The 18,067-nt window shown below is 34.1% G+C and overlaps 2 protein-coding genes and 1 long non-coding RNA gene across 5 annotated transcripts in view; 1 reads left to right on the top strand and 2 right to left on the bottom strand.

Moving 5' to 3' along the window:
* The window catches only part of LOC106786639 (innexin inx3), a 15,194-nt gene extending 6,611 nt beyond the window's left edge, over positions 1 to 8,583 (bottom strand). The window contains exons 1-2 of one of the 2 annotated variants that reach the window (XM_014748248.1): positions 8,450 to 8,583; positions 8,007 to 8,238 (exon numbers count right to left, since the gene is read on the bottom strand). The gene's annotated coding sequence lies outside the window, so the exon portion shown is untranslated. The remainder of the gene's footprint in view (positions 1 to 8,006; positions 8,239 to 8,449) is intronic. The other variant, XM_014748249.1, reaches the window with a different exon arrangement.
* The window catches only part of LOC106786635 (dedicator of cytokinesis protein 3), a 37,115-nt gene that overhangs the window by 17,500 nt on the left and 1,548 nt on the right, over positions 1 to 18,067 (top strand). Inside the window, exons 5-15 of one of the 2 annotated variants that reach the window (XM_014748237.1) lie at positions 12,377 to 12,461; positions 12,562 to 13,017; positions 13,135 to 13,434; positions 13,512 to 13,716; positions 13,863 to 14,045; positions 14,126 to 15,851; positions 15,983 to 16,000; positions 16,088 to 16,250; positions 16,571 to 17,008; positions 17,092 to 17,233; positions 17,322 to 17,997. In XM_014748237.1, coding sequence (XP_014603723.1) covers positions 12,377 to 12,461; positions 12,562 to 13,017; positions 13,135 to 13,434; positions 13,512 to 13,716; positions 13,863 to 14,045; positions 14,126 to 15,851; positions 15,983 to 16,000; positions 16,088 to 16,250; positions 16,571 to 17,008; positions 17,092 to 17,233; positions 17,322 to 17,997 — 4,392 coding nt within the window. The remainder of the gene's footprint in view (positions 1 to 12,376; positions 12,462 to 12,561; positions 13,018 to 13,134; positions 13,435 to 13,511; positions 13,717 to 13,862; positions 14,046 to 14,125; positions 15,852 to 15,982; positions 16,001 to 16,087; positions 16,251 to 16,570; positions 17,009 to 17,091; positions 17,234 to 17,321; positions 17,998 to 18,067) is intronic. The other variant, XM_014748238.1, reaches the window with a different exon arrangement.
* Positions 8,827 to 10,972, bottom strand: LOC106786641. Its single transcript, XR_001381673.1, has 3 exons — positions 10,611 to 10,972; positions 10,247 to 10,431; positions 8,827 to 10,153 (listed from the first exon to the last, which is right to left on the bottom strand). It is a non-coding gene; the product is annotated as an uncharacterized LOC106786641 (long non-coding RNA).

The following is an 18,067-nucleotide window of genomic DNA, read 5'->3' on the forward strand; positions in this document are numbered from 1 at the left end:
AAAATATAATTTTTAATAAATAAAATATAATTTTTCTTTTCTGTAATTTTGTGGAAAAGATTGTAAGAGAAATATAAAAGGATAGAATTTTCCAAGGCAATATCCCATAATAAGAAAGACTTTTCAAATAATAATCATCGAAGTTATACGTTCTATATAAAAACGTGCGATTTCGTCTGGGATATTAAATTCGGAGTTTCGATAGAAAGATAGAAAGATTCGATCGATGGATGGATGAAGTGAGATGAGAGGAAAAAGAGATTAAATGTTAACTACTCCTCCTGTACAAAACCACGATGCTGCCTACGATATTGGTGGTTGGTTTTCGATGTCGAAGCTTTTCTCTTTCTCGATACACTCGTTCCTTTAGAGTCAGTCGATCGTACGAATTAAATCGAATCGAATTACGGATGCTAAAAACAGGTTTTGCGATTCTAACTCTCGATTACTATTCCTGTTAATATTATTATTCTCTAAAGATCAAAATAAAGTGATCCTATATTAAAATCAAAGATAAATTTTTCTAAGTTTCTTTATAACACTAAATTTTTACGAACACTTAACCAATATATTAGACTCATTAAATATTATTTTTGTTTCAAAACATATGTGTGTTGATTTTTTTCAGTTACTTCAATATTAATTCCTCCCTCCTTTTCTATACTCGAAGCCTTCATTCAAACAATGTTTGTTAATTATGAAAAAATAACGAACAAAACAACACGACGAAATATTTTCGAGATTATTTCTTTTAGATTTGATTAAATCATTACCGAATTATTTAACACGGATATATATAACATTTTGTGATTACGTTTAATATATTAAAAGCAATTGTTATATTCGGTATTGTATATATATACACGTTTGAATTGTACAATTAACAAGCTGCAAAATGTACGAGTAACATTAATTAACGATGATGGCATAACGAGGACTAACGAATTAGTTTTGCGGTCGAGTAAACGTGCTGATTTATACAACAGCTTTTACTTAACAAACCAACGATATTAAAGCTCCTAATTTGTACAAAGGGAAAGGGAGAATAACCATGGTTCCCCCCATCCCCTCTCCACATTCTATGCGTTTCACAAAACTGCCCATAATCGCCAGGTGCAACTTACAACGTGCAACATTGCTCTAATGAGAAATTCTATCGCAAATGTGATCACTGGTTGCATCATTTTTTTCTTCGAAAGGATAATATTCTTCATAATTTTAACGCACACATACGTAAGCGTGTAAATTTTCCTTCGAATTCTAACTAAATTGTTTGTATAGAAGTAAAAAAAAAAGAAATAAGAAAGAAAAATCAAAACAGGATTGTGTAAATAATTTATAAAAGATACGTTGATGTATAATAATTTTATGTGTAGACGTTTGGTTTCTTTTTTTATTATATTATTTTGTTCGATATTTTCACTCGGAGAACAATAATATTAAGAAAATTTAGACACGTTGTTAGTTTCGTGAACGTGAGGCAAGATTTGTTACGTTGAAAGTAAAGCACCGAGTTCATCGATTGAGATGCTAATGAAATGGCACGTAGATTTACAGTTACTTTTTACAGACATACTGTGCAAAATCTTAATTCCATTTACAAAACGATTGTAGAATTTTCATTAGTTTCTTTTTATTCGAAAATAAATTTTTCTTGGACAGAGAATCATTGGAAATAATTGTAATTCAAATGAAACATATTAAACGAGTTCTAGAAAAAAGACTGTACAATTTATTTGATTAATTAATCAAGGGATATATAATATTTCGTTTCGTATATCTTTCGAAACTATCGTAGAAAATTTAATTAAAAATTTCTTTACAATAATAACTATACACTTAATTGAGATCTACTTTGAAAGTGTTACGTTTATGTAGAATGAGAAAGAAAAATATAAACCACTTAAACTTTACTCCTCGAGAGGGTTCTTCCTAATTGGAAATATCAACAAGCTGCAAGAACATTTTCAACAAAATTGTTATAATTAAATGTAACAGAGACGATTAAAGTCGATGTTATTTCACTGTAATATTAAAATAATCATTTAATTATATAATTTTTAATATTATTTCAATGTTTCGACTGTGTAACGCGAAGTAATAAATGAAAATAAATGAATATAAATGAAACGCGTAACAAACAAACAGCAAAAACAGGGGGAAGGGGAAACAAATAAAATCAAATCGATTGATTTATTAATTTACAAAGTACCGTTGTTGAATTTGCAAACTAGTACGAACCACAAATTGTATGTGTTCTCAATTGAACGACACGTGTTAATGAAGTAACGTTATTAAATGTCATGCGAGCAGGTTGTTATTGATTAGTATGATTACTCACGTGCTCCTACTATTCGTGTTAATTACAATTTCAAATTATATTCGAAACCTGTTAGATTTCTTCTATTCATTTTAATTAATACACTGTATAATTATTTACAAAGAATATGTTGTTATTCGTTCGGTGGTTGACGTTTAACTGAATGTTAACAGAAGAGTTAAGAGTATTTTACAAAAAAAAAAAGTTTTTCTTCTCATACGAAGGACTGATTTGTAAATAGTATAATCTTTCTTCATACGTAGTATGTGTGTGTGTACGCGTGTGTGTAATATATTATATTTACTTTTAATTATGGAAAATAATCCAATTGTCAGACAGGATTGAATTTTGTTGGCTAAAGAAAAAAAAAAGAAAAAAAGGGAATCAACAATTCAATTTTATATACGCGTATTTGTATTTTGAATTCAATGAAAAATTCATTTGCATATAGAATTTGAATGAAATTTATTTTGATTGAAATTATTTGCAATAATAATAATAATATAAGTAATATACACATACTCGAACGATTCTTACATAAGAACAAAGTAGATTTTCTTTCAGAATTCTTCGACACCGTTGAGACTACGTCTTTCGAAATATCCTGTCGACTTTGATGGTCTTTTTATTCTTTCTCGTTTTCTTTTTTTATCTTCGCACATGAATAATTCGAGTTTGGAGGTCGGATAAAGAAGAGTGTTAACGTAACACGGATATATTTTCGATTCTGCGATCATTTTTATTCGCATTTTTGAAAGGAACGTACGAATTGTAATAAAAAACTCCAAAAAAAAAACAGAAAAGAAAACAATGTTTGATATCTCTGTGATATAAATAATAATCTATATAATCCGTGTAAAATCTATTTAAATTGAATATTATTAAAAGAAGATACAGAAGCAAGATTAATCACGAGAATATAATTAATGTGCTTAGAACGTAATACGAAGTTATGCAAAGTTCAAAGTTCACGGATAAAAGAGATGAATATAAATGAGAATCGTCTTTTAAAAGTCTTCACAGTTTTTCTTTTTTCTTCTTCTTCTTCTGACTGATAATCAATTATATAACAGAGATATATTACGAATATTTATTATTAAAACAGGCCACGATTATACTTTTCTCCAATTATCTATCTGGTACGTTGAGAAGAAATAAAGTTGGGAATGTGAGACGGTGGAGAAAAACGAGAAGAAGAAGAAAATGAAGAAAATAAAATGAAAATAAAACGAAATTAAACGCGGAATGAAATGAAATAATTAAATGCTGACAATCCCACTCGACAATAATAAAGATTCCGGAAAGTAAAAAAAAAATGGAATCTACATTCGTATCCTCTTTAAGTTTTGCAAATCACGTTGAGAGTTTGGTTCTCCTCTTCCTACTCTTCTCATCCGCCTACGAATGATCATCCTCGTCGTCTTTTGCTTCGAAACGAGTGCAACTTGAAAAGTAAAGTAAAGTAAAGAAAAGAAAGGAAGGAAGGAAAAAAAAAAAAGAGAAAAAACAAAGTACTAAGGGTATAATGGAAAGAGAAGGGAAAAGTACGAGCGAGTCGTGACGAGCGTACCGTGTTTTACAATACGTTTTAAAATACGTGACCGTGAATATCCCCCTCTCACTCCTTCTTTCTTTTCTTTACCGCGTGAGAAGAATAATTTTTCTTCTTTTTTTTTTTTTTTTTTTATCGATATATTGAAAAGTCCATGGCGTTTGTTTCTCTTTTTATCGTCTTACTATGAAAAATGAGAATCGAATTTTCTAATTAATCGTTCTATTTAAAAAGAACAATAAGTTACAATTATTTATTTAATTTCTCTTTATAAAAATATATTCTTATTTGTTAAAAAAAATTCACAAATATACGATTAAAAATTATTCCAAAAGTGTACGCACAGATTCGTTTTTAATTCGTAACTATCTGTAATTAATATAAAAACAATTTGTTTCTTTTATAATAATGCACCTATTTAACAAATCATACATTTAATACAGATTTGAACGGGAATGTTCTATAGATGAAGACAAAATCAAAATATTAAATATATAATTCTATTATCAAATTTGTCGATCGTTTGTGAAAGAGGTTATGTTCGACCAATCGGCCATCTTGTTGGGAACATGGCGGCGGTCTTTATACGAGATATATAATAATGTAACGTATCCTTTCTATTATATAGGATATTTGTAGACGTGCATATATGTATATTTTAAATATATTATATACATAAAAGATACTATAAAAAATGATTGAGAAAACCAACATCGCGAATATGTGGTCGAACATTATTATTCTCTATCTACTTCCGGAATCCCTGCGAGGGTGTTGTGCTGTTCACGCCTACGAAGCAAGTATCGTTTTAATGGTGTAAAAAAATCACTTCTCCGGGCGATAACCACGATTATATAAGACATATACATATATACACATACACCCATGCACATTTTGTCTATCTATGAGTTGTATAGATGCTAGCGTTCCCTATCAAACACTCACGTCGCTTCTATTAAGGTCAACTGGCTCTCCTTTTACTTCCAACCAAGATGAAATCTGCTCGACTGTTTTTCTTTACCCTATTCTTTATCCTTTTTTATTAAAAAAAAAAAGAAAAACCTAATCATTATTTATAATTAATAATGATTTCTACAAATATTCACAACATACAGTCTCTGATAATATTATATTTACGAAGTTAATTAAAAAAGAAGAAAATGGTGAAGTATATATACGATTATTTGATTAAATAAAATTGCATAAGTGTGCAATATGCAAGAGAATTAGATTTGTTTACTTTCTCACGTTCCACAAACGCTTCGTAATGCTTTTGATTTTCCTCCTCTCTTTCGGCCAGGTATTGATTTATCAAAAGAGAACTGTTAATTCGTGAAATGCACAGAGAGACAATAGGAACATTCAACGCCTACTTTTAGTAATTCAACGCTGAATACATACTATGGGCCCCACGAGATATCGAGTATCGTGCCAATAAAAATCAACTCTCGAGATTCTAACAGCGAAGCATGTCCCCCTCCATCGTTTCTTTGTTCTCCTTTAATTCGCATTCTCTAAGGCAAACTTTTCCAGAACCGTGCTCATAATTTTATGACAAAGAATCGTGTTTTTAAATGCAAACGATCAGAATTTCAATAATTCGATTCGGATTTCAATTGAAAAAGATTTCAACAAAGTAATAATAATAATAACAATGACACAAAAAAAAAAGAAGATACAATCACGGTCTAATTGTAAACACGAGTAAATATATACGACGAACGTTGTAAAACTCGTTTGTAATCGTTATCATAGCAGAATTGTCGATAAAAATGAACATAATCTGTTTTTTAACGCGAAACGTAACGTAAACAGTATATGATTACGCTTACGTTACTAAACTTTAATGGTTCTATATGAGATAGAAATTATGACTGAGAAAAGTAGGAGGATATATTTCTCTCGTTGTAAGACTCCTTGTAAAACGATGACTTCTTGAACGAGGTTAAGAGTTCTCTTTCTCTCTCTTTCTTTTTCTTTTTCTCTTTCTCGTTGGTTGCTTGCAGGCAAGCAAGCAAGCAAGCAAGCAAGCAAGCAAGCAGGCAGGCAGGCAGGCAGGCAGGCAAGCTAGCAAGCAAGCAAGCGAGGTCAAAGAACTTCAATGACGAGTTTCAAAGCTCCGAACTTGTGTCGCATGAAACTACCGTTAATGTTAACGTCCATCGTTACTATGAGGGAGAGAATACTATTTGAATACCAAAGATCATCTCGATAATAATTTCCAATTCTATTATACGTGTCTCTAATGCAACACCACCACGCATAAATTATTCTTTGTTTTGTTATATTACCGGTTTCGCAGAATTTCTCTTTACGACGATTATTTATTCATGATTTTTATCTTATTTTTTCCATTACGTGATTACTCTCGTTTGTTTCAAGGTAAGACAATCATTGAAGTTCTTTGATTTCATTCATTTAGATGATTCTATCTTATATAAATTCTTCTTTTTCTTTCGGTAAAAAGAGTCAATCGATTTTTATCGACAAAAATAAGGTAAAGAAAGTAAAGGATACTATTTCTTTCTTCTCTTTTTCCCATGGGACACGTGGAAATATCATACTCCGCAGGTTTTACGGTTTATCAGGAAAAAAAGAATCTAAACTGGTGAGATAAGGAAAGATAAAAGGAGAGGACAAGTTTCCTCCGCAGTGTAACCACCCTTGGGGATCTTCGTAAAATTCCCTTCGTCCTCTTTTATCTACGCTTTTATCTACCCGTTTGGAAAATTTCGGTTTCTCTTTTTTGAAAAACCTTACAATTAGAGAACCACTTTCTTCTATTACTACTATTTTCGAATGTTAAATTACATGATGCGATGATTCATATTTTTTTTTCCTTGATAATTTCAATATTTTTCACCCAACAATTATTCATTTTTTTTCTTCAATTAGTAATCTTATGGTTTAACGATAAAGGTGGATAAAGACGTTTAAACGTCGACTATAGTACGTCATTACGATTTAACGAGCTTGAAAATTTAGTGCTGCACTTTAAAATGCTACCTTCTTCGATTCTTGGATTCGATTGAATTAGCCTAAGGCACGAGTAGAGAATCCATGAAACGATCGTTAAAACTTAATCAACGATAAGATTACTTTCATTTGTATAAACGAACTTCAATGGATTATTATTTTACTTTTACATAAACCTATACAAACAAAATTTCTATTAATTTGTTTTAATTCGTTAAAATAAAACATCTTTCTTATAAAATTACAATATGAAAAATTAAATTTAATAATTCATTTTAAGAAGCATGTAATAATATCATAAAAATGATATGACGAATCACTTTGAAATTAACATATCTGTTATATGTGAATAATATCAACGTCAAGAGAAGAAAGAAATATGTATAGAAAGAATTGTTAACGTTTAATACAATGTTGTTCGTTTAATACAAAATTATTCTATTTCTTTTTTCTACGATTGCATAAAAGTATTTTACTACAAAAAAAAATAAAATACCGCGATCAGCCAAAGAACGATAAAATTAAAAACAATTAGAGACTTATCGTGAGTTAGCTTCTTTCTCCCTCTTTCTATCTCCCTCTCTACCATCATTAGATGTCCTTGAATGGACCACGAATAAAACGATTGCAACTAACGATTATCTTTATAACTCGGTGAAAAACTTAGTTCCTTTTACGATAAAACTAAAACGAAATGCAATAACGTTTTTATATAATAACGAGTAGGTGAAAGTTTTTGTTAGGGTTCAATTATGATATCTCAAAACTCTAGAAGATTAGATTAACAATCGTATCTAAATTCGATTAGCTAATTTCAAAGAAAACGAAAGAGAAAAAGAGAAAGTGAATTTAACAATTTTACAATTACAAATTTGTTCAATTTTACTGACTAAATGTTACAAGAAAAAAATACCTTAATTTCTAATCGGTTTTCAAGTTAGAACTTGGTATTATCCGAGAAAAAAATTCCAAGGAAAAGGTTCGCCCTTTTCTCGTTTCCCTTTCTTTTTTTCTTTTCTTTCTTCGTACGACCTTTTGAAAGGAGAGTCGAGGGACGTTCTCTTATTGGCCTTTTCCTGCTACTTTTCTCTTTCTCTTTCTGTCTGTCTATCTATCTATATGTCTCTTTTTACCTAACTGATCTCTTGTAAAACTCACCGGACGAATATAACAGCTTCTCTCTATCTCTCTTCTTTCTTCTTTTCGTTCGTGAAAAAGAAGATTTTATTTTTTCTTATTTTTGTGTGTGTGTGTGTAATGTGTGTGTTTAGTTCCGAACGTGTGCACCCACCGAATATTTCACACCTCTTATTTTCTTTTTTTCTTTTTTTTTATACAAAATTCACCTCCCGATATTGAATGCTTATCTCTCGTTAAGCTTCATCATGTACTTTAATAAGTTACACGCATGAATGGCAAAGAGAGAAAAAGATATTCAACGTGCAAAATGGAATAAAAAGAGAGAGAGAGAGAAAGAATAGGAAGAGAACTATCAAACTAAATTAAAATTATGATCAATTATTAACACGTTTTCTTTTTTTATATATATATATATATATATCTCTCTCTCTCTCTTTCTCTTTTTCTATTAACAATAATACCGAAATGTTGTCTGTTGTCCTCGAATGAAACAAAAAAGAAATGAGATAATTGTTAGAGAAGTTGGCGTGATAAAAAGATAAATGAGAGAGAACACGTCTGCCGCGAACGGGGCCCGAAGTGCGACTGACCGCGTCGAAGGGTTTGCTCGGGCCCCACCACCCGCCATCTTGTCGGCGCGCCCCCACACGTTCGGGGGACGAACATTAATCCCCAATCCCAGGTGCGTGCATTAGCCCCTCTACTTTCTCTCCCTCTATCTATCTATCTATCTATCTATCTATTTGTTTTGTCATGTCCACATAATTATTCTAAATAGTATTACACATATATATAAAATGTGATTATAATATTACAATATAGAGAAATATTATGGTGCATCTCTTCTAATGTGCTCGAATATATTTAACAAATCTTTTTTATTGTGTACAATACAAAAAAATAACAAACGTTGTTACAATCGTTAAACATTTCTTATACTGATGCAATCAAATTTAAAGATTATCAGATTGTTCTTGTAAAGAATAAAGAAAGAAAGAAAAAAAAAAGGAAAAAAACATTAAATTATGCGTGGAATGTGTAACGATGAAGTTAACAAAAATAGTTCTCTCTCTCATATTACCACGAATTTTCGATTGAAAGAAGCTGCTTTTGTATGAGTTTGCTTTAGGAGTCTCGTGTTGACTTGTGTTGTATCGTATGACCATGCGGAAAGACCGCAGCCATGGCAGACATCCTAGCAATATATATAGGAAAAGAAAAAGAGATGGGCACACGGCAGCAGCTCGTTCTCTCTCTTTCTACGGTTCGTTTGCTCGTTGGCCAAGGTTTTCAGCTCGGTGAATACACGGTGGTATCCATGCCGAGAACCTGTTCCCCCGTAAGAGGGCTCGCTTTGACTCTTTAAAGGCTGCGTTCCGATATTATTTGACTCTTATTCTCCATTATTCTTCTTACGTTTATCTATTAAACGTGAGATAAGGAATCGTAAGATTTTTCTAATGGTCCTGACGACGAGTCTAACACAACACGTCACGCCATTATAGAACAAACTCTTAAACACGTTTTATATACATTAATTTGAATTAATATATTCACAAAGTTGTAATATAGAGAATAAATGATTCTGAGACTTGCGGTTTCCGTTCGGGGTTACATTTTTTGAGTATTACATCGATATACTTAGTTTCATTATCATGCATGTGTTTCTTTTTCTTTTCTTTTCTTTATTTCTTCTAATTTATCTTGCTTCCTCGTTACACGATACCGACCTCGAATACACAACGGCCAACATTTATTATCTCAATCGATTTAATTATTATTATTTATAATTAGCGTGACCTGCGGCTCCACCTCGCGTGCAGTGCCCTTTCTCTTCCTTTAGTTTCTTCGTCGAAGTAACGCTGTACTACGCAGGATATTCTCCTCGTCTGCGTAACACCATGTCGAAGAGAGAGAGAGATCCACCGTTCACCCACAACTTTTTCCTTTCTTTTTTGCGCGAGAGTGTGTATGTAGTAGTAGTAGTAGTAGTAGTAGTAGTAGTAGTAGTAGTAGTAGCACAGTGTATAGCAGCGCAACGGAGAAAACCCCCTCCAGGGCCGTAACAAGTCCGAGCTCGTCATAAAAGTGTGGAAGAAAGGCCGCAAGAACATTTCATTCGTGACGTGTTCCTCCTCCTCCTCTTCCTCTTCCTCCTATTCAACCTAAAACGAAATGGTCTATCATTTATTTATCCACGACGTTTTACAAGCTCTCTCTCTCTTTCTTCAACTTATTATTTTTTTGTATATTTATACATTTTGCTTACGACGATGTGGATTTGTTGCGTTGTATCTAGTACCGCCTTCGCAAACTTGACTCCCTAAAAGGAATGATCCGGGTTGAGTTGTGGTTCGAAGACTTCTTCGATAGATTTCGAAACGTCTTCTTGAAAGCAATTCTTCGAGGAATATAATGATGACGCATATATATATAGGGTGACCTAAAATATCAAATACAACAGATCAATAATTCACGTAAACCAAATGAAATTCAATGGATTAATGATTAATAAAACTATAAAAACTGGTGGTTTATATTACGAATGATCTTTCATGACTTAAAAAAATCACTTTCCCATAGAGATATTTTGTATGAAATATTATCGAGAAAGGTATATACTTTATGTAAGAGAATAGAATGTTAATAATAGCAGCAGGGAGGAGGAATTACTGGTGGCGTTTACAGACTGCAAATGGAAGAAAAAGAATTGAAAGGTTCGCGAGAGTAATCGCGCTTAATCGTTCGCGATTTGGTCTAATTGAGATCGTGGGGGGGCTCTGAGATTTGGCCCTGACATCTATTACCACTACCTTTTACTCTAACATGAGCATGTGATTGCAATGGTTATGGATGCAGTCGGACGAGTACATAGTATAACATTAATGTATCTATCCTAGGTATTATTATTGTATACTGGTAACATTATTTTCCATACTTGTTTATCGTGATCATGGTGCAACGTGCACATATACCTTTTTTATTTTTTCCTACGAATCTATAATATTTTTCCAACAGGTACATATCAGTAGTTAAACGTATATATATATATATATATATGTATGACTTTATCTATATCGTAGATGAAAATATTTGAAATCATACTACCATTGCAAATCGATTCGGAAATAGAAAAGGAAATTGAATCACCAGACAATTTCCTATGCCATCGGTCGGACATGGAACTCTGGTTGATTCCAGGAATCCTTCTGTTAAACCTAATACTCCTAACGAGTTAAAATTTATGATATACTACCAGCTTTAATTATAATATTGAAAAATTAAATAAATTATAGGTATATACTTTAATTTGAAAGTAAAAGTATTCCGATCATATATTATATAAATATTATGATAAAATGAAAGAGAAAATGTTATAGTAAGTGTTGAAAGTAATTTTGCAAGCAGGTACATGTTGTGTGGGTCCTCTCCTTTCTTGAATATATCCAATATCTTTGGAACGGGCCATAGGTCCCAACAACGTTGTACACGTTCCCTGAACCTGTCTCCATGCATCGAAGTCTGCTTGCTCACCTGCATTCCATCAAGCTTGCCCTGGAGGGGAATCTTTCGGGACCCTCAGGGTCGTATTACTTACTGCGTAGATACCTTTAATCCAATCTTTCTACATTATTACGTTAACACCCATATTGAACGAAGTATAATATAGATATTATACAATATATGTATATATATAAACGTATGCTTGTATATGCATACATGAATATTAATTTTATGATCTCTCGCACAATCTCTTCTCGTATTTCTAATTTATTTTTATAAATCAAAGACACAAACAGTTTGCAAGAATTCCGATAATAATTTTGATTATAAAAATGCATTTTGTATTCAATTCATAAGAAGGGACACCTTGCTTTGTAACCCAATAGATCTTTTATACAATTTTCAATCGAATCGGAATGGTAGACGTTGACAAAACTTCAGGAATGTTTGCGTTCAGTCTAACAGACGAGTAAAATATGTGACTAGAATGGCAAGCATTTAAAGTGCATACTTGTTTGCATTACAAAAATGCCACGTGAAAAGGACACTCTACTGAGACGGGTCTGAAGGGTCCATAGTGTTCTCGAACACGTAAGTCCTTATGGCATGCGCTCGACCCAGGTCAAAAGAAAGTAAATTGGCGTTTTTGATTCTTTCAAAAGTATATAACATCCGAAATATAATGCAACTTATGTGACGTACAATCTTGTGCATTTATTCTATATAATTTGAATGATATACTTTTTATAGTCCAATATAACACACCTGGATAAATATATATATATATATTTTATTTATTTGTGATTAATCTTTAAAATCGATTCACGATGATAACATTTATGAAAATTTCTGATCGGATTGGATTGTTTTTCGTACGTTTCCAGAAAACTTGGATTGGATTTGGTACCACGTCAAGGTGCACACATGGTGGACCCAGATACCATGTCTGTTGTTGATCTCTACCATGTGGTAATTATTTTTTAATTCGAGTTACTCGATGACAATTTAAGCAACAAAATAGTTTGTCGTTTTTTCAGATTACAAAATCGTAATATATTTTTGTTCGCAGCACTTACAGAGTGCGGAAAATTCACAAGGTGCATCAACGAGGGGTACATTGAAACGCAAAGAACACAAAAAAGTATTGACCCATCATCTCTATTTCTGCATGCGAGATTTTGGTCACTCGGTAGGCGAGGACACCGAGATTTATTTTTCCCTATACGATGCCAAAAGGGGACAATACTTGAGCGAACGTTTCTTGGTAAGAATATCGAAGGAAGGTTTCTCGAATTACGTTGAAAAATTGCACAACAATTGTACGATATTCACGGATCTTGGTAACGCCGATTTGAGTCGTGATCTTTATGTGATCGCACACGTCATGCGATGCGGTAGAATGTTGTATTCTGACTCGGGTAAAAACAAGACGGGAAGTGCCGTTTACAGGAGACCCCATGGGGTCGCGGTACTTTCCTTAGCCGATGCCACCCCTCATACGGAGGAACTAGAATTACCCTTTAAGGTAAAACCATAGCCCCATAGCGCTCGTTGTTAATTCTTTCACGAATCAACAATGGATAAAATGGTTGAAAGCAATCGATCACACAAGTTTTCTATACTTATTATTATTATAATTTAGGTATACCAAGGCGAAGAGAAAGAATTTCATCAATTGCACGAACAAATTATTCGTAACAATAAATGTACTCCGCTTCCTGGCCAACCAAATTACGGAATAATAGTATCCCTTCGTGTATTGCACGGTGAATTGTCTCAGGTGCGAGAAGAAAATCCATTATTGTTCAAGAACATTTGTCTTACGAAGAAGCTTGGTTTCTCCGACGTTATAATGCCAGGAGACGTTAGAAACGATTTATATTTGAAACTCGAACGCGGTGAATTCGAACGCGGTGGAAAATCAACTGGGAAAAATATCGAGGTAAGAAATTGTGACCGCGTTTATTATTTTATGTATTCCTCATCTTCCAATTGATTTTCGAATTTTGATCTCTTTAGGTAACTATACTAGTCTTGGATGCCGAAGGCCAACCATTAGAGGGATGTTTGTTTGGTGCAGCTGGAACGGAGGGTAGTTCCGAATATCAAAGTTTAGTTATTTATCATCACAACAGCCCATCCTGGGCAGAAACTGTGAGATTAGCCATACCCATTGACAAGTTTTATGGGAGTCACGTGCGCTTTGAATTTCGTCATTGTTCGAGTAAGTATTTTTTGTGTCTTTTTCTTTCTTTTTATAGTAAAACATATTGAAAGAAAAGTTGGTAATAGTTTAGACAACACTTTGGAGATCCTTAATCTTTTATCCAAGTACTAAATTCGTGATGAACTTTAACTTTGTTGTTTCAGCTCGAGAGAAAAACGATAAGAAACTCTTTGCTTTCGCTTTTGTACGTTTAATGGAATCTGGCGGTGCTACGCTTCAAGATGGCACTCACGAGTTGTACATCTACAAGTGCGAAGAACGAGCGAAATTAGATTCACTTGGGTACCTATCTTTACCCAGCTGTGCACGAGAACCAAGCGCTACAGGTGAATTTAATATTGTATACGTATCTCCTTGAGAAACGGCGAAAAGTCTCCTGTATATTAAAATGTCTTGCATTTTTCAGGTGCTACATCCTTCGCAAGATCACCGAAAGAAGCAGTATTCATTCATACTCTTCTATGCAGTACGAAACTTACTCAGAATGTAGATTTGTTGAGTCTCCTTCAATGGAAAGCTCATCCTGAGCATATTTCCGAAGCATTAGGACGAGTTCTTAGATTGGATGGCGAGGAATTAGTAAAGTTTCTTCAAGATATATTGGACGCACTGTTTGCGATGTTTCATACCGAGAATGGTAATTCAACTGCACACTCAGGATTGGTCTTTCAAGTATTGGTATCGATCTTCAGTCTACTCGAGGATTCCAAGTTCGAACATTTCAAACCAGTTATGGACGCTTATATTTCTGGACACTTTGCCGCAGCTTTGGTTTACAAAGGTCTTCTAAGTAGCGTACAACACTGTGCTGATTGGGTGACAGCAACCGAGAAACAGGAACCGATAATGAAATGTTTCAGATCTCTCGAATATATTTTTAAATTTATCATACAAAGTCGATTGCTGTTTGCACGTGCCACGGCTGGCGAATTGGAGGACAGTTTTAAGAGAGATCTATCATGCGTTTTTTCTGCATTGAGCAAAATGTTGGGTATATCCTACGACATGGTTTTACCATCGCAAATAGCTTTATTACTTTCGATCGCAGCTGTATTCGAACAACTGGTAGCCGTATTACCTGTTCTCGAAGTTGCTAAATTAACGTGTACCATGTTGGATTCTGTACCACGTGAACCACAGTTACAATTGACACAGGCTAAATTACTCGCCATCAAGAACCTATCAACGTCCAGATTGTTTCGCGAAGACGACGAGAGTAGAAATCTTTTGTTGGTAATTATATGTAGACATCTCAGAATTCACTTGGCCAGACGAGAAGAACTTCGTACTTGCACGGATATTTTAGGGGAAATATTCAGTTTTCTTCACAAAAGAGGCAGAGACGCGAACAAGGTTAACAATTGCATTCATCACGACGTGGAAACTCTGTGTCTATCGATTTTAGACGTATTGGTACAAACTATACTCATAGTTATCAATGCAAATGGTCCAGTACTTGGTTGTTTAGTTGCCTGTTTGATAGGATTACTTCAACTTCTGGACGAGTATCATTATTCACGTTTGTGGGAGGAACTGTCTCGTGGTTCAGAACGAAAACCATTGAAAGATTTTCTCGTGAGAGTCTTCTTAGTTTTACGCGATCTAGTTAAGCAAGAAGTATTTCCACCTGATTGGTTGGTCATCAGGATGCAAGCAAACAACGTCATATTGAAATCTTTGCAAGAGCTTGCCCAACCACTAGCCTTTCGTTTTCTTCACAACAGTTTCGATTCGCAACTTTGGTCGACGTATTTCAATTTGGCGGTGGCTTATCTAACGCAACCGTCGCTACAATTGGAACAATTTTCCGAAGTTAAACGGGAAAAGATCGTTGAGAAATACGGCGACATGAGAGTTCTTATGGGCTTTCAAATATTATCAATGTGGTCGAATTTGGGTGATCGTAAACTCGAATTTATTCCAGGAATGGTTGGACCATTCCTCGAGGTCACTCTCGTTCCAGAAAGTGAACTGAGAAAGGCAACTTTACATATCTTTTTTGACATGATGGAGTGTGAACAACGTGTACGTGGTAGCTTTAAATCTGTCGAGTCAGAACTTATAGATAAATTGGATATACTTATCAGCGAGAACAAAGGTGACGACGAATACAGACAATTGTTCAATACCATGTAAGTTTCACAAATATATATATATTTATTTTATTTTCTCTTATTTCATTTTTAAATGAAAAATCTATTCATTCGTTGCTTGGTGTGCTTGATAATCACGCGTTTGCAATTATACTTTCATGCTGCTTTAGGGAACACCTTAGCGCTGTGTAAGTGGTCCCCTCCTCCTAACGCCTCCAACCTTCATTTTTATTTTATTTAACATGATTATTTTATCCTCTTAATTATCCTTGCAGATTGTTGGACAGAGTTCAGTCGGAGGATCCAACTTGGAAGGATAGTGGTACTGCATTCATCACGTCGATTACTCGTTTATTAGAAAGACTTTTAGATTATCGTAGCGTTATTCAAGGCGATGAAAATCGTGACAAACGTATGTCGTGTACGGTGAATTTATTGGTGAGTTTATTTCGACGATACATGCGATATAAATATGCAATGTTTGCGAGCAATGAAAAATTACTATGATGATATTTAAAGTGTTAATCGTATTAGATACCGTTAACACAGATATCACTGTAAAAACTGCCACGTGCTGTTAGTTAACGAAGCTTGCACATGGCCAGCCAGATTGAAATGAATATTTAGCACTTATCTATCGCATTTGAACGGAAAAATTATCTGTTCCGTTCAAAGAGCAGTATTTCTACGGCTTTCGAACGTTCTGGTCATGTTTTAAAATAATATACGTGATGGGTATATTATCGTTCTTCTTGCAGAACTTTTACAAAAATGAATTCAACCGTAAGGAGATGTATCTACGTTACATTTACAAATTACACGATCTACATCTCGCTGCTGAGAATTACACGGAAGCTGGATTCACGATGAAATTGTATGCCGATCAATTAGGATGGGGTTCCAACGTTTTACCATCCGATCACGAACATCCTCAACAACCTGAATGGCAAAGAAAAGAAATTCTTTATTACAAAATCATTCATTACTTGGATCGTGGTAAATGTTGGGAAAAGGGTATACCTCTTTGCAAGGAATTGGCTATCTTATACGAAACGAGATTGTACGATTATGCGAAACTAAGTCACGTGTTGAAACTACAAGCTAAATTCTTGGATAATATTTTGACTCAACTCAGGCCTGAACCAGAATACTTCAGAGTTGGCTTCTACGGTTTAAGTTTTCCACTATTCGTTAGAGTAAGTATTTCAACAAATTCAATTAGAAATAAATATAACGTGAGAGGGAATGAAAAATGTAATATTTGTATTCCATTTATCAGAACAAGCTGTTCATTTATCGTGGCTTGGAATACGAGAGAATAGTGACGTTCACTCAAAGACTGCAAACTGAATTCCCAAGCGCACAAATATTAACGAATAATTCGCCACCCGATGAATGCATTCTATCGTCCGAGGGCCAATGTACGAATTATCAAATTTTCTTCATACATTTGCACAACGATAATTTAAATATTCAATAGAATTGAAAACTAATCGATTTTATTTTTAGACATACAGATATGTAATGTCAAACCGATACCAGAAGAAGGCAGTTTGGCATGCAGCGGAGCAGAAATTCCAGAACGCGTGGTAGCATTTTATATGGTGAATGACGTAAGAAGATTTACATTTGATCGGCCAATTCATCGAGGTCCCGTTGATCGTGAAAATGAATTTAAATCTATGTGGATCGAGAGAACGACTTTGATTACCGAGGCAAAGTTGCCAGGTATTTTGAGATGGTTCGAAGTGATTGAAAAAAGATCGGAGATATTGGCGCCGGTTCAGTTCGCCTGCGATACGATGCAATCCGTTGAAAGGGAATTGAGAAGACATATAGCTCAATACACAGCTGAACCACACAGAAACATCAGTCCCTTCAGTATGAGGCTACAAGGCATACTCGATGCCACCGTTATGGGTGGAATAATGAAATATCAGGAAGCATTCTTGACTCCTGAATTCGCTCGGCAAAATCCGGATATGGTGCCGCACGTGAATCGACTGAAAAATTTAATACTCGATCAAATAAGTGTCCTAGAATCTGGAATGGTTTTGCACGGTCAATTAGCACCGCCCGGTGTTCAACCATTGCACAAAAGACTGTTCGAAAGATTTACTCAATTGAAGCAAGGTCTCGGTCCACTTGCCAGACAACGAACGATTCATCAGGATAGCATAGTCAAGTAATCGAACGTTACATATCTCTCTCTCATTAACTTTTTGTAAATAAAATACACGAAGTTCCATATCCAT

The sequence above is a fragment of the Polistes canadensis genome, unplaced genomic scaffold, assembly GCF_001313835.1.
Source record: "Polistes canadensis isolate GaletaPanama2010 unplaced genomic scaffold, ASM131383v1 scaffold_79, whole genome shotgun sequence".
NCBI lineage: Eukaryota > Metazoa > Arthropoda > Insecta > Hymenoptera > Vespidae > Polistes > Polistes canadensis.